This window comes from Echinops telfairi, unplaced genomic scaffold (assembly GCF_000313985.2).
Source record: "Echinops telfairi isolate 266 unplaced genomic scaffold, ASM31398v2 ScPeMD7_2;HRSCAF=8, whole genome shotgun sequence".
Taxonomy (NCBI): Eukaryota; Metazoa; Chordata; class Mammalia; order Afrosoricida; family Tenrecidae; genus Echinops; species Echinops telfairi.
In genome coordinates, this window is record NW_022103898.1 from 18,508,967 (window position 1) to 18,526,304 (window position 17,338).

The 17,338-nt window shown below is 51.1% G+C and overlaps 1 protein-coding gene across 1 annotated transcript in view; it reads left to right on the forward strand.

The window, feature by feature from the left end:
* Nucleotides 1-17,338, forward strand: part of SYN3 (synapsin III) — a 548,280-nt gene that overhangs the window by 522,061 nt on the left and 8,881 nt on the right. The window contains exons 10-12 of the mRNA XM_004700321.3: nt 7,265-7,399; nt 8,571-8,658; nt 13,075-13,357. Of these exons, the coding sequence (XP_004700378.1) occupies nt 7,265-7,399; nt 8,571-8,658; nt 13,075-13,357 (506 nt within the window). The remainder of the gene's footprint in view (nt 1-7,264; nt 7,400-8,570; nt 8,659-13,074; nt 13,358-17,338) is intronic.

Sequence of the window (17,338 nt, forward strand, 5' to 3'; positions counted from 1 at the left end):
GAGGTGGGTGAAGAGGACCCAGCAGGGAACAGAAAGCAGGGCTCCCACTACTCCAAGATGACAGGCAATCAGCAGCTCAGGGGAGTGGATGCCACCCACTGGGCCCTCTGCCCCTGCCTGCAAGGGCGTCCCCTTGTCCCAGACATTCCCGTCATGTCTGCCCCAGTGGCTCCTGAGCAGCCGAGGATGCAACCCAGGCCAGGGCGTGAAGCTGGCACACAGCTGGTCCTTGGGGCTTGCCTGGTGGGAGAGGGGAGACAGGCAAGTTTCTCAGAAGAGCCAACTGTGGGTGTCCTAACATTCCAGAGAGACACACATTCACTAAAGGAATCTACTTTTTTTTTTTCTTTTCTTTTATTCCCAGGAAAACCGTTTCAAACATCACATTGGCCTAAGATGCTTCAGAAGGCCCTAGGGGCCAAGCAGGGGCTCTGAAATCTAATTATGAAACTCGGAGGAGGTTAACTCTGGGCAGCACGGGGAGCACATAGCAGATCGGGCCCAGCAGCAAGGTCGCGGTCACAGAGGCTCTGTTCAGGAGACCATGTGCCACTTGTCACCCAGTGCATTCCAGCTTGTGTGTGTCCGATGGAACTAGGCTCCAAACCAAGAAACTCCCTGCCATCGAGTTGACACCGACTCACAGCGACCCTGTAGGACAGGGTAGAACTGCCCCGTGGGTTTCCCAAACAGTCACTGTTTATGGGAGTAGAAAGCCCGTCCTCCTCCCATGGGAACTGAGATCCAGAGGGTGCTTAATGGCCTGCTTGGTCACCCACGGGCCTCTGGGGGGACTCAAATCTCTGGGGGACTATGTTCCCCTGCTAACTGCAAGGTCGGCGGTTTGAAGCCACCATCTGCTCTGCGGGATGAGGCCTTCTGCTCCCCAAAGAGTTAAGTCTCAGGAACCCCCAGGGGTGGTTCCGCCCTGTCCTCCGGGGGTCGCTGTGAGTGGGAATTGACTGGATGGAAGTTCTTGTCTCTGTTTGTTTTTTTATGTTGCTTGTATGTAAAGCACTCAGGGATTCCTCAACCGTGTTTTCAGAGCACGGTCTCCAGGGCCCAAACCTGGCTCCACCTCTTTCTGGCCTCAGTTGGCTTATCTTTACAGTGGGTCTCCAAGCTCACATGCCTCACAGGCTTGAATGAGACCATGCAGCCAAAACACCTGATCAAGAGGCAGCGCCAAAGAGCCACACAGCCTGCTGGTTACTCAACTGGTTACTAACAGTGTGCCAGGCACAGTACGTGCCCCAACAGAGGATGAAGTGATGGCTTTGGGCCACACAGCTCGTCCTAAGGTCTGGGGTGCGTCCCACGAGTGGAGAATTGAATCCAGGGCTGGGTGGCGGTTACTCTGCAGGGGATCCCGTCGGTGTCCCTGCATCAGGTGGCCCTGACGCTCTGTGCGGTGCTCGCTGCACTCAAAGACATAGCCTCCCTGGGTCTCCTCAACTCTCTCCCATGGGATCTTGTCCCCGAGGGCCTGGGCTCCCCGCCTGCAGACATGCAAGGGGTGGGAATGAAAGACGTCTCATTCTAAGTGAGACCAGTGAGACCAGAGCGCATCTCAGAAATGTTCCAGAAAAGAGAGAGAGAACTAAGGGAGGAAAAGAAAGACAAGAAGGCAAGGAGAGAAGGGGGAGGGGGGGAGGGAAGGGGAGGGGGTAGAATGTAAGGAGGAAAAGGTGGCCTTTGAGATCTGTTTCCCTAAGAAAGAGTTGTCTTCCTTGCTTTGGGGTTTGGCTAGAGTGGAGTGGGCTGGGGCAGTTTGTTACCGGGAATGTAAAAGGTATTCTGCCCTCGTCTGGAAACAAACAAGCCCACCCAAAAAGAACAGAGGAAATCCAAACAGACGGACGTCTCCAGCCACCTCTGCGGAGAGAAATTTTGTGAAGAGCCTCTTGGTGAACTGCTTAGGAGAAAGATCTGGGAACTTGTCCCATCTGACCTGTCTGGGGGACCAAGCATTGCCCTGAGGAGAATGGCGTTGTGTCCACTCTTGGATTCCAAACTCCTCTGACCTCTGGTGCCTAATGGTGGTGGTGCCCCCCTCCCACTCACCCCCCCGGTGAGAAATGTAGGGAGCAGAGACCAGAAGGGGTGAGTAGAAGCAGGGAGTGGGGAGGGTGGAGGGTAAGGTGTAGAAGTCCGCTCCTCCTGGGGAAAGATTCCCTAATGAGAACTCAATCCAGCCACCATTCACATGGCAGGCCCGGGGACTGGGCTCAGGAATCTTGGGACAGCTCAGACCTGGAACCCCACCCGTGAGGACCCCAGTTTGAAGAGTGTTCAAGATCCTTCTAGAAACACCATGCACATCCTGGAGTTGACTAGCTGCTTCCAGTGTGTGCTTTAGATGCACCCAAAGCACCCACCCAAACTCACTGCCATCGAGTGGACTCAGACTCGTGGGGAGCCCATGGGGCAGGGGAGAACTGCTCCCGGGAGCTTCTGAGACTGTAGTCCTTCACGGGGGTAGAAAGTCGCCTCGTTCTCCCTTTAGATGCACATCCCACTGAAAGTTCCAGCTGGAAGCGCCCTCAGGACACTATTGAGGGAAAAGAAGCCATGAAGCCATAGAGGAACGTGACTTGGCCAAAGGCGTGGTTCTGCCTCTGTGAACGAGGGTTACTGAAAGTGTGGCCCCATCCACGGCCTTTGTTGTTCATGTAAATAGTGTCCAGTCACTTAGGCTCTTAATCTGTACAAGTCAACAATTCGTGTATTGCTGGCTGAAAAGCTGGCTTATACATGGTTAACTTCCTTTTCTCAACAGTGTTTTAAAGTCTATACCATTGACTAAAGCAGTGATATTATCAATAGGATTACCTTACCTCCCATGGGGATGACTGATCATTTTCTCTATCATAAAATGAGAATAATGTTTCTAAAGCGAACCAGACACATATATAGGCCATAGATATATGAATGGATCTTGATGGCCCTACTTGATACTCACCCTTATGAAGAGATCACTGAAGATATGGGTGCTGTAGCAAAGTGTGATGAAGAAACCAGATAGTGCCCATCTATCAGGAAGCAAAGCATCTGGGGTCTTAAACGATTGTCTTAAAACAAACAGACATCTAAGTGAGACATCAACTAAGTCCACACGGAAAAGCACACCCATCTGTGTGATCCAAGGATTGCAAATAATAAAATCCAAGTTCAAAGGAGGGAATGGCATCAAAGCTTAAATTCTGCACACCTGGTTTGCAGAGTGCTATGGATGATGATGGAAGCCCAGAATCCGTTTGCAGGGTCCCTGCAGGACTGAACCTCTACTGAATCCAGTGATATGAATAGCCTGGCTATCAGACAGAGAGCGCTGTGAGGGCGACTGTGGCAGATGTTGTTGTTGTGAGGTGCCTTGGAGCGGGTTCTGACTCACAGCAATCCTGGGCACAAGAGAAGAAAACACCGCCTGACCCTGCACCATCCCCACAACAGCTCCTGTGCCTGAGTCCACTGCTGCAGCCACGTCTCCACCCCTCTCCTGGAGGGCCTTTCTCTCTTCCGTTGTCCCTCCACCTCACCGAGCATGATGTCCTTCTCCGGGGAGTGTTCTCTCCTGACAACAAAATGCTGCACTTTATCGTTTAATCTACCTTTTGGTTCATTCTAAAGTTGTTTCAATGGGGGTGTGTTCTGCTTTCTTTACTGTTGAGGTGCTTCTGTTTGGCTTTGGCTTTGTTGTCTTTTTTGGTCCTGTGTCTTGTCTGTGTTTTGTCTGACTTTATATGGGTGGATGGACTGTAGAGATAGTCACGAGATTAATAATTACCCAGAGGCACGGTGGAGGGATGGGCGGGTGGTGGGGGTGGAACTGACAACAATAAGTCCGAGGGGAACAAACTGTTCTTCAGTTGATTGCTCAACTCTTCTTAATATGATTGGACGACTGAATTGTGTGATATGTGAATTAGATGCCAATCAAACCCTTTTTAGAAAGGAAATTAAGCAAATAATTAGAAAAGAAAAGTGACTTGGCCAAGGTCACCCCACAAGTCCATAGCAGAACCTAAGCTTGGACCTGGGGTTCCCTGGCCTAGTGCTCACCACAACCTGTGGGCAAGCTCTCTGGTGGACAAAGGTTGGGGGAAAGTGCTCCCAGAGGGAGGAGAGGAGCTCACCAGGTAAAGCGGAAAGAGAGGGTCAAAGGGTAGAAATGGCCTTGTGTGAGAGCCCACTGTGCCCATCCATCTTGGCGAGGGTCTTCCTCTTCTTCTTCACTGCCCTTCTGTGGTACCAAGCCTGATGCCCTTCTCCAGGGACTGGTCTCTCCTGACAACATGTCCCAAGTAGGTAAGATGAAGTCTAGCCATCCTGGCCTCTAAGGAGCATGCTGACCATACATCTTCCAAGACAGATTTCTTTGTCCCTTTGGCAGTCCATGCTTGACTGGCACCACAATTCAAACACAGCGATTCTTCATGGTCCTCCTTAGTCGACGTCCGACTTTCCCAGGCATAGGAGGCCATGGAAAGCACACCCCTGCATCCATGCTTGTCAACACTCTAAAGGGTCTGTGCAGAAGCTTCACCCAGTGCAATACGTCTTCTGCTCCCTTGACTGCTGCTTCCATGCGCAGGGATTGTGGATCCCAGCACGACAAAACCTTGACAACCTCGGGCTTCTCTCCGCTTATCAGGACGTGACCCATTGGTCCAGTGGGAGGCCCAAATAAGTAGTCCTGCCTAGGGGACCCTGGGTTTCTGTTAAAGGGGATGGGAAAGATTTGGGGGAGGGGGAGAATAATGGTAATAATTTTAGAACATGATGAATGTAGCCAATGTCCCTAAATCATAGGTGTCAAAAGTGTTGAATTGGCCAGTGTTTTGTTTCACACACACGGATAAATCCAGACGTATTGCTTCTGGGCTTCAAGTTCATACACGCATGCATGGGTTTCGTGCAAACAAAACACGTTGAAACACACCCCTGCCGTCAGGGGATGGCTGTAGACAAGTTCTCTCACCCATACGCTTGTCTTGGACTCCTGAAGGTGCCTTCAAAAAATGCTTGTTTTTTAAAGGCCTTATCAAAACAGTGGCTTCCAAGGGGCTCTCCTGGGCCAGTTGGGTTCACGGCAGAGAGGTCAGCTCAGAAAGGGGGGGTGGTTGTTATAGGGGCTATCAAATCTTGACAGATGTTCACGATGGTCACAGGGACGTTTCCAAAGAAAACGGACAGCGGCAAGAGTGAGTCAACGACCAGGACAGCTGTGCCGAGAAGGCTTTTGTCCATCACAGCCCCGTGCCCGCTCGTGCTTCGAGGGGAGCAAGGGCCACCAGGACACCTGCCCCCGTCCACCCGCCATCCCCGAGCGGACCCCTTTTCTTTGTGGTTCCCGAACTCACAGAGCACTGGGAAGGCACACAGTCGGAGCCCCTCAGGGATGCCCCACCGCCCCTTTGACCATGACCCTCGGAGGGCCGAGGTTTTCGTGGACGGGCTGGAGACAGAGACCCCACCGTCAGGAGTGCATCTCCACGCAGAGGGGATATGTCGAGACACTGGCTTGACCTTCCGACGTTGTTGTTGGATACAGGTTTCTAGGACTTGCTAACAGAGCTGTTTGACGTAGACACCTGTAGAGACAGACCTCAAAACGTTGATGCTGCTGTTGTTCCATGCCGCCGAGTGGCTCCCACCCACAGCGACCCCCGTGGGCGCAATGAAACAAAACGCCACGTGGGCCAGCGCCCTCACCACAACTGTTGTTATGCGTGAGCCCACGGCCGCAGCCACGGTGTCCATCCATCTGTCAAGGACCTTCCTCTCTGTCCCCTCCACGTTCCCGAGCAGGCCCCCGTCTCCAGGGACCGGTCCCTCCTGACACCGTGTCCAAAGAATGTGAGCCACAGCCTCTCCATCCTTCCCACTAAGGTTTTGTCTTGTTTTGTTTTTCATGTTACTAAATCGCCTTATTGGGACTCTTACAGCTCTTCTCACCATCCATCCGTCCATGGTGTCAAGCACATTTGTACATCTGTTGCCATCATTCTTCTCAAAACATTTGCTTTCTGCTTGAGCCCCTGGTATCAGCTCCTCTTTTTTTCCCTTCCTTCCCTCATGAACCCTTGATAAATGATAGATTTTTATTATGTCTCTTGCACGGTCTCCCTTCGCCCACACTTATGGGACAGTCCGTTATCTTTCCATCCCATTTTCCATGAACTTTTTGTGAGAGAAAAGAATTGCTTTCAGCCTTCCATGTTCATGAGATCAACACCCATGGCTTCAACCAAACATACGTCCAAATTCCCCCGAGACACAAACAACGAGGTGATCAGAGGTGCCCCTCCCAGGCCAAGAGGAGCCGTGAAGCACTGTTTCCACAGCTTCTGCGCTGTTTAAGGGACTTGCGGGCACCAGGGAATTTGATTATCTGGAAGGGGCTCTCACTTGGCCACCATGGGGGGCTGTCCCCACAGAGCGCTCAGCAAGCCCATTCTCACCTGGGCCTGGAAGAGTTCTCAGAACCGCACCTCTCAGACATGGGTGGGAGGGGCGACTCTTTTTGAAAGAGAGGGGGCGTGCGGAAGCAAGGGCAACATAAAGCCCTGGAGGGGGGAGAGAACCAGCCCATGGGCAGTGGGCTTGGGGACCAGTTGGTGGCAGTGGGGCAGGTACAGAGAACTCTGCGGGCCTGTCAACACCTGGCTGCCCTTCAAGACCCAGCCGCCGTCGGTGCCTGGAGTCACCTGAATTGCTGGCTTCTGTGATTTGTCCCTTCCCCGCTCTGGACCTCAGTTTCCCCATCTGTAAAAAGCACAAGCCAGACCCCATGATGCGGTGGCATGAGTCTCACTGGCTCGTGTGTTCTGCCAGGGCCCCAGGGAGCCCTCTGCTCTGCAGCCTAGGGCCCACCCTGGGCCATACCCTTGGTCATGTGTCTGGGAGCCCCCTTCTCCATAGATCCCGCCTTGTGGACAGCCTGACCTCAGGCCAAGGGAGGAGAAGGCAGCCCTGACCCTGGGCAGGGGCCAGGGTGAGAAAGGAGGGGGTGGACACCAGCTCCCCCAAGAGAAGCGCAGACACGGCAACCAGAGGGTCCCAGCCATGGGTGCAGGGCTCTGGCCCGCGAACTTGGGCAGAATTGAACTGGATCCCAGAGCTGGAGGTGCTGGGCTGTAGGTTTGTGTGAAGGAAGCGCCATCTGGTGGTCACCTCTGCTCTGCGTCCTGAGCCAGGACCAGAGGCTGCCTGCAGCCAGGGGACCTGCGGGGTTCCTCAGCCCCTCTTTCTCCTCCCGCAGGTGATGGACAGCTCGATGCCCCTGATTGGGGAGCATGTGGAAGAGGACAAACAGCTGATGGCCGACCTGGTGGTCTCCAGAATGAGCCAACTCCTGGTGCCGGGGGGCACCATGCCCTCGCCCCTGAGACCTTGGGTAAGTTCCTGGGAGCAGGGGAGAGTTTGCAGCTGTGAGAAATGCTGGGCTGTCTAGAAATGTGGAGCCCAGGATCCAAGGGTGATGCCCCCACTCAGGACCAACCGGGGCCTCTCTGCAAGGGCCCCTCCTCCCTCTAGCCCCCAGGGAAGAGAACCTTGTCCACTGGGGGAAGACAGTGTGTGTGTGTGTGTGTGTGTGTGTGTGTGTGTGTGTGTGTGTGTATCTGAATGTGTGTGTGAGTATCTGAGGGTGTGCATGTGGGTGAGTATTTGAGTCTTTGTGAGTATCTGAGTGTATGAGTATCTGAGTGTGTCTATGTGTGTATCTGAGGGTGTTGCATGTGTGTGAATATCTGAGTGTGTGTGTATGTGTGTGAGTATCTGAGTGTGTGTGTATCTGTGTGAGTATCTGAGTGTGTGTGTGTATGTGTGAGTATCTGAGTGTGTGTGTGTGTGTGTGTGTGTGTGAGTATCTGAGTGTGAGAAGAAGAGTATGTGAGCATCCATGTATTTGAGCGTGCATCTGTGTGTGGAGGTGTTGAGTATAGGAGTGTGTGAGAGAAAGGGTGGGTATCAGTGTGTTCGAGCATGCACCTGTGTGTGTGTGAGGAGACAGGTGTGTGTGTATATGAGTTCATATGCACGTGTGTATATGAGTTCATATGCACGTGAGTATACAAGCATGTATGAGAATGTGTGTGAACACACGTGTGTACACACCTGCCCTCTGCATGTCCCCGGGGCACCAATCAAAGGAAACAATGTGTTGTACGTCTCCCCACCCACCAAGCTCCCCCAGCCCCTCCCTCCACAGCTCCATCATGGAAAATCACAGGTTCTCCAAACACACTTGCCGGCCTCTGAGCTTCCTGCAAAGGCTAGTGTCAAAATCTACCTGTCCTTGCCCCCCTAAAGTGAATACAGGCTGACGGGTGCTAGCCGGGAGTGGACCCGCACAGACTGAGCTTCATCTGAGCTGTGGTTACCTGTATGTCCACATAGATAAAAGTCATCACTCTGACCGCCTCAGGTGTGTCTACTCTGTGAATTTTGCCTCAGTAGCAACAAGATCTTGTTTATCACCTGCCCCCACCCCTGAAGACACACACACACACACACAGAGTCCGTGGCTGTGGTGACCTCCGCTGGCTTCTTCTCTCCTGCTCCAGGCTCCTCAGATGAAACCAGCAAAATCCCCAGGACAAGCTCAGCTGGGGCCTCCGCTTGGACAGCCCCAGCCGCGCCCACCCACCCAAGGTAGGACCCCTGGCTGGCCAATGAGAGCCTCCACCTCAGAGGGCGGGTCAGAGGCATCCTGGGAGCCATGTGGGATTTTCAGGTACACCCTGGGAAATCCTTCTTCCTACTCCCCCCACCTCCCATGCTGTGTGCACTACGTCCATCTGCAGAATGGAGGAGCCCACGAGGCTCAACGTCAAGAAAGGGGGAAGGGAAGATGGAAAAAAGGAAATGCACCTGTTACCACCCATGTGCCCTGGTGGCACAGTGGTCACACATTGGGCTGCAATCCCCAAGGTCAGCAGTTGGAAACCACCAGCCACCCCCTGGGACAAAGACAGGCTTTCTACCCTCCTGAAGCGTGTAGTCTCCGAGACGCACAGGAGCAGTTCTGCCCTGCCCTCTAGAGACCCCATGCGGGAGGTCCATGTAGGGGTCATGGAGCATGAATACCGGCTGATATCACACGCCTATCAGCGGGAAGCTGATTACATCCACAGGCACGGGGTTAGGATCACCACCCAGATTGTGTTGTTGCTAAGTGTTTTGCTTGGATCCACAATCAATGCTATGGAAGCAGCAGTCAAGAAGATCAAAAGACCCATTGTATTGGGTCAATCTGCTGCACAAGATCTCTTTAGAGCGTCGAAAAGCAAGGATGTTACTTTGAGGACTGGGACGCCTGACCCAAGCCATGGCGTTTTCAATGGCCTCCCATGCGGGTGACAGCTGGATGTTGGATAAGGAAGACCCAAGAAGAATGGATGCGTTTGATTTGTGGAGCTGGAGAAGATATTGAAAGTCTCGTGGACTGCTAAAAAAGACAAACCGTCTGCCTTGGAAAAAGTATGGCCAGAGAAGTCCTTCGAGGCAAGGATGGCGAGACGTCGTCTTACATACTGTGGACATGTTGTCGGGAGAGAGCAGTCACGAGAAGGCCATGTGCTTGGTAAAGTGCAGGGGTGGCGAGGAAGAGGAAGGCCCTCCAGGAGATGGACGGACACAGTAGCTGCAACCACGGGCTCGGCCACAGGAACAGTGGTGAGGGTGGGCGGGACGAGGCCGTGTTTCCTTCCGTTGGGCACGGGGTGCTATGGGTCGGAACTGACCCAATGGCACCTGGCAACAACAGGTGCTGTGCGTTGGTGCTGACTCCTCTCGACCCGTTAACCATAAACCATGGAGCGAAACGCTGCCCGTCCTGCTCCATCCTCGCCACTGGTCTCATGACTGAGCCTCCAACCCGGATTTTGGAGGGACCCAATTCAATCCACACGGGTAGATGTTAGCTCGTTTACTATGCGTATTTTACTACCAATGATTATTAACTCTTCCCATTCATGGCGTGTGACTTACTAACAGTTATGATATTCATGTGGTTCTTCATGGTTGTTACCACTAATAATCATTATAACCAGTACAACCCCACTGCCCTCCTGCCTGGCAATACTTCCATAGTTATACATGTCCGCCGGGCTCCTGGCTGTGCCCCTGCTCAGCGCCCATCGTTCCTACGCTGCCCCACGACTTACTTGGTGAAACACACCTGAGCAGAGCACTCTGGGAACAGAGGTGGCCTGTATTCCGAGTTCCTCCTAGGGCCCAGCGAGGAGGCACGCTCAATAAAGGGATATTATTTTGAGGGACATGAGGCAAAACACACTTTCAGTGGTGTTGAAAAACAGCCCATCTAAAACCAATTAAGGTAATTGAAGAAAATACCCACTAAATTAATATCCAGATTAAAAATAACGAGACTGATTTAAAAATAATGCTTTCATTGAGTCCCCCAAATAACAAGGTCACATTATTGCCTTGCTCATTCTCCACCAGCCCTCTTTCAATGCACGTCATTTGGGGGGGAAGGGGTATTAATCCTGGGCTTAGGCAAATCATTTTTAGTGCATAAGTTAATGGTTTTTGTATGTGCACACAAAGAAATTAAAAATACGACATTGTTGGTTTTGCAAGTAGCTGGACGAAATAAATAGGTGTCTTTGGATGAATACTAAGGACTCGCAAATAATAAATGACCAATTATCGGAGGAAAGATGGAAGTGGTCCAGGGCCCACGATCAGTGCTCGTGGAGGAACAGTCACGGGATCCAGCGACGCAGTGTGTGGGGAAGATCTGGTGCATGAGAGCGCTCTAAGGCGCTGAAGGTCAACGCCGTCACTCTGAAGACTGAGGTGTGCTTGACCTAAGGCATCGTGCGTCCAGTAGCCTACGTAGGTGGAAGTGGGCGATGAACAGGGAAGACCAAGGAAGCACGGACAGATGCCTTCGAACTATGGCGCTGGTGAAGACTACTGAGCGTTCTGCGGACTGCCAGAACAACAGACAGATCCGCCTTGGAAGAGGCAGTCAGAATGCTCCTTAGCAAGGATGGCGAGACTGGGGACCTGCGCTCAGGAGAGGCAAGTTCCTGGAAAAGAGCCCCGGGCTGGGTGAGCAGGGAGTCAGGGCACCCACCCCCGCTACCCCCACCCCCCGCTACTCCTGCCAAGTGGATGGATGCACACAGTGGCCCCAGCAATGCACTTACATGCGACAGCAATGGTGAGGCTGGCACGGGATCGGGCACTGTTTTATTCCGCTGTGCCTAGGACCACTGTGAATCGGAACTGACCTGGCAGCACTTCATGCCAACCACAAATGAGGACTCAGATTCTGAAAGACACTGTGTGCGGGGGACAAGGTGGGCTGCTGACTGCAAGCTCAGCAGTTCGAAACCACCAGCCGCCCCGAGGGGGACCGATGGAGCTTTAGAGAGCCACAGTCCTGGCAACTCCCTGGGGGCAGTTCTACCCGGGCCTGTGGGGTTGCTGTGAATCGGTGGATTTGGTTTGGTTTGGTGTGCTGCGGCAGGCAATCCGTAAGGTCAATGCCATCCCTGGGGGTGCAGGGGGCAAAGGCCACACCAGGTCACATCGTCAGAGGGAGTGACAACAAAATCACTGAGGACAAAATGTCTGAGCAGTGTTTCAGCAGACGATCCCTGTAGTTAGCCATCATAAGAAAAAGCTTTCATACGCCCAGGGTGCCTGTATCCATATACTGAGGAGGCTAAAACTCTTCTTCCAGTGGGACATGCCTATTTATGGTCTTACCCTACTAGTGAGCGCTGGTCAGAGCTGCCACCACAGCCCAAGTACAATGGCGCTTTGAGTCACCTGGTTTCATCTGCGCCGACTGTGAGCTGGCACCGTGGTTTTGACCACCCGTGTGTCCACGGAGCCACTGCTGCTGTCAGGTTTGTTGGTGTCTTAGCTACAGTGCTGTGGCCACTACTATCTGTGAGCCTGCACCCGTGGCTTTTTGGAGAATGCCTTACTGGAGAAATCTGGTTTTTTAAAGTTAGTTACTAGCGATGTTATTCCTTCATACGAATGATGTTGTAGTTCCATGTGAGAGAGACTTTGCAGAACAAGTTTGTTGGAAGAATTCACATCATCCGAGAAACGCTCCACATAATCAGTGGATTACAACATTCACCCCATCTGGGGATGGGGCCCTGAGTTACTGCGATGGGTGACTTCAACCCCAGTAAAGGTGCTGCTGGACACGCAGGTGGAGTGCGGATGTTTCCTTTGACTTACGCTGGGTTTAAAAACTAAGAAGTCGACCCGTCTTTAAAAACCAGGGGCTGGAGAAGTCCTGCTGACATCTGATTCTGTGTTGGGCTGCTAGCCTCAAGGTCAGAAGTTGAAAACCACTCCAAGGGAGAAAGACAAGGTTTCTACTCCTGTAAAGAGTGACCGTCTCAGAAACGCACAGAGCAGCTCTACCCCGCCCTCTAGGGTTGCTAGAGTCGGGGTGACTTCTTGACAGTGAGTTTGGTTTGGGCTCCCCGCCTAGGGCCCCTCCATGAAGGTGTAACAGCTCGCAGACTCCTGTCTTTGCCCAAGGCCCTACTCCTCCTGCTGGTCACATCAACAGTGATTTGACTTCTCTTTCTTCTTGCAGCTCTTTTAGAAAAACATGAACCCGTGTTTTTTTTATGTCAAGTGGAAGAAATTTTAAAAGCCATGTGATATTTGTACACCCCCCTGCTTTATTTACCATCCTCCCTGTAGATCGCGCACTCACATGAATCACACATGCAGAGGACATGCATAGCACGCATGAAAAATGAATGCGTCGGGGATGGCGTGGCTTGCAAAAACCCACGCAACAGATGCATGCTTTGCATAAACAGGAGGCATTTGTGTATCCACCTGGCCCCAGAGGTGTTTGAATTTGAGGTCAAGGGGTCCTCCAACCGAGAGTCCAAAGCGAGGTGAAACCCTATTGAACAGAAACACCTGGTGTTGGGCATTTATATTGTCTTCAGCTCTTCACTGTTGTGAAAAGCCGCTGTGAGAAGCATCCGTGAAACGCTCTCAGGTGTGAATAAGGTGTGATCTGTTCTGCTTTGTTCTCGGTTCCTGCAGGAGGGCCTCGCCAAGCTCAGTCTTCTCAGCCCCCAAGATCTGGAAGCCCCTCCCAACAGAGACTCTCCCCGCAAGGCCAGCAGCCTCTGAGTCCCCAGTCTGGGTCTCCACAGCAGCAGAGGTCACCAGGCTCCCCACAGCTGTCCCGGGCTGGTAGCTGCTCACCAAACCAGGTCTCCAAACCAGGCCTGAGCGCTCAGCCCCGGCCCCCCGTGCAGGGCCGCAGCAGCTCCCAACAGGGCGAAGAGCCCAAGAAGTCAGCACCGCCCCACCCCCATCTCAAGTAAGTGCTTTGGGAATTTGGAAGGGTGCTGGTTGGCATTGGTGGGTGGGCAGAGCTGGACCAATGCAGGGCCAGGCACTCAGACAATGGACAGCCCATCAAGGGCTCTCCGAGACATTCAATAGGTAGAAACCAGTCTGGGTGGTGGAGCTTGGGCTGTAGTCCCAGCAAGGAGAGAGTATAGATTAGGCCCACCCTAACCTTGCCGATATAAATGCATGACTTATTTCATGCTACGTGGGAGAAAGATGGGACTTCCCACAATTGTAAAGGGTTGCAGCCTCAGAAACGCAGCCTCAGAAACAGCGGCAGTCTTGGAAGGTCACGATGAGTCATCATCGACTCCATGGCAGTTAATTGTTCTTTGATTTATTTCTTATTGCGTAACACACCAGCCTGACACTTACGGACTTAGGAAAAATCACCATTTTATTTGTTCTGATTTTGTGGTTCGTGAATTTGTTTTGAGTTTGCCTCAGCTGGGAGGTGCTTCTTCCGGTCTCTCCTATTGAGTTGCCAAATCAAATACAGGATGTCCAGTGGAACTTGAATTTCAGATCAACAAGGGCTAATTTTGAGTATAAGAATGCCCCCAATATGGTGTGAGATCTATTTGTACTCAGAATTTTTGGTTCGTTTTGTTTTTTTAATCTAAATGTAACCAAGTCTCCTGTATTTTTATTTGCTAAGTCTGGGAACTGCACTCTTGTGGGATCCTTTACATGACTGTGAACATCGGGCAGGTCCAGCGAGACTGAGTGTATTAATCTGAGTACATTAGAGAAACAAATCCACAGAAACTCATATATAAGAGTTTTATATAAAACATAAGTACACATCAAGAAAACATCCCAACCCAGTGCTTCCCAAGCCCACAAGTCCAACATTAACCCATATGTCCGACACCAATCCACAAAGTACTCCTCTATCTCACAAAACACATGCAATGATGCCGACTGCAGGAGGAAAGCCAAATCAGTGAACATGTAAGCATCTCAGCGCTGGCAGGGGTCTCCACACGGCTGCTCCAACACCCAGGGCTACATCGGGGTAGGTCCATGAGGCCTCTCCTTGGGGATGTCTTGCAGGAAGTGAGCCTTTGCCGGCTGAAGCAGGGAACTGGCTAAGGCAGTTGCACCCTGGTCCGACCATCATCATGAAGCAAGAGACCTGAGAACTAGAAAGGCGAGGCTCACCCAGTCATTTGTCACTCCACCTTCAATTAAGCCCACATGTGTTTTATCGGCCAGGTTGGCACAATAAACTTTAACTGTCTCACCGAGACTACAAGAGGGGCTCACACCAGCACTCTCCTATCTAGCTGTTGGTAATGGTGTACTCTGGGCCCCTCTGTCCATGGATCTTATCCTCCAGCAGGCTAGCCCGAGCTTCCTGACATCGTCGGACTGTGTCCAAAGGGGCAAAAGTCCAAGCACAGAGGCTTCTTGAGATCCAGCTTGGGAAGTCACACCACAGCTTTCCATTTCCTATTGGCCACCATCGTGCCTCAGCTAACATCCAGTGTTCACGTTCTATGCATCAAGCACCTTACATGGGCGGGTGGTGGGGAGAGGGGCGAGGGAGGCGGTTTGTTGACTCTGTGTTTCAAAACTTCCATGTTTCAAACTACCAAACTCCTCACTGTCACCGAGTTCCTGTAGACTCATGGTGATGACACCCCTGGCTTTTACAAATTAAGTACAGTTTCCACGGCTACTAAGCTAAGATGGAACTCGTGGCCTCCAGTCCAGGGATCATGCTAACCACGATTTCTAAAAATTAGACAATGCATTCACGTGGCTCAAAAAGTTCAAAGGTATACATTTAAAACTCTAACTCCCACCCCCACAGCCATGCATCGTGTGCCCCTCCTTGCTCCCTAGCTGGAAGAACCACTTGGGTCAGCTCCTTGGGTCTCCTTCCAGGGTCCCTAATGCACATGCAAACTCTACCTTCCGATCCCCTCCCAACCTCCTGACACACAATGCTGACCCCTGCTGGTTTCACTTAACAGTACATGCTGGGGATCTTCAATTCATTGAAAGCTTTCTCCTTTTCCATAGCCATGGAGAATTCTTGTAGTTGTGCTAGCTAACAAACCCACCCTAACCAGAAACTGGATTGTGTGTGCAAAGGAAACGGTCAGGAATAACCTTGAATGCACCCTTCTTTCTTCTTTTTTGGTTATGTTTTATTTTTATTATCATTTTATTAGGGGCTCATACTACTCTTATCACAATCCGTACATACACCAAGTGTGTAAAGCACATTTATACATTCCTTGCCCTCATCATTCTCAAAACATTTGTCTCCACCTAAGCCCTGGCATCAGCTCCTCATTTTTCCCCTCCCATCCTCTTCCCCACTCCCTCATGAACCCTTGATAATTTATAAATTATTATTTTGTCATATCGTGCCCTGTCCGATGTCTCCCCTCACCCACTCTTCTGTTGTCCGTCCCCCAGGGAGTGTTTCTTCTTTCTTGACGGTGTATGCAGATTTAGGTGTAGAGAACACACCAGAAATGGTACTGTTGCAGCCATGGTCTAAATGCATAGTATTTCGTTCAAAAGAGATTGGCAAATGGCCCTCAGGGTCAATATGGCATTGTGTTTGACAACAGAGAATCTCGGACCAGGCTACCTGGGTTCCAATCCCAGCTAACACTTACAAGGTGCATGGCTTCAAATGTGCAGCTTAACCTCTCTAAGCCTCCACATCCTCTGTCCCAAGGGGGGAGAAGGATATCTCACATTGTTATTACAAGGATTACAGTGACTAATCCATAGATGCTGCCTGCATCTGAATACATATCTGTGCATGTAACATATCTCACGATGTAACACAATGAGCCCAGCTAATCACAGGACTTTGGAATCTGAGCCATCTGGACACTGCTCTTATGCTAATCTAGCTAGAAAACCTCACATCTCCTAATTTCTTGCTTTCCAAAATATTGTTTGGTTTTACAGATTATATGATCTTACATCTAGAGCATCCTACAGGATCCATGCCCCCCAAAATAAATGAGTCAATGAATGAATTCAACAGATTTAGAGGCTAAAAGATATTTTTTAAACATCAAACAAGCTGATAGGGAAATTAAGAGAACTATCTCATTTACTATAGTACTGAAAAGGTATAAAAACTTAGGAATAAATATAACTGAGGAAGTGAAAGACAGAGGTTAAAGTCAAAAAGTACTGCTGCCAGGGTTCCGGTGCGTTCTAGAAGGGTTTGTCCAAACAAACTGTTTACACACGGTCTCTGTGGTGCGGGGTGGCCGCAGACAAGCGCTCTCAGTCTCATTACGTGCCTTAGGAAAAATGGTCCAATCAAAACAGAACTCCCAAGGAGACCCGCTCAGCAAATTCAGTTCAAGGCAGAAGTCACTTAGGGTCTATGGAGACTGCGGGGATTCCCAAGTGGAATCTTGATAAGCTTTCTCCAAGGACACAGCACCATCATGGGGCTTAGTAGAAAGAAGCTTTAAGGAAATTGAGCACTCCATTGATGAGAAGACTGGAAGTGCTGACAAGGGAGCACCACCATGACATCCTTTTCCTCATTCTTTGAGAGTGGCAATGGCTATCCTATGGGAAAGTCATTAGGAATTCTTACCCCATCCTGATCTTGCCCCTTCAGACTTCTTTTTATTCCCCAAACTCAAAGGACATTTAAAAGGAACACACGCCGAGTCCCTCGATGATGCCCAAGCTGCCGTTCTGACAGAATGATGTGGGGGAAGGGTTAGAGACGGACCCACTGCTTTCAAAAGTGCACAGCCCTGCATGGAGGAGGTGTCCAGCAACAACTGCTTCACACTTTGATATTTCTGTTTAATAAAGGGGTCGATGATTTTTTTAAATCATTTTATTGGGGGCTCGTACAACTCTTATTACAATCCATACATCCATCCATTGTGTCAAGCACATTTGTACATTTGTTGCCATCATTCTCAAAACATTTGCTTTCTACTTG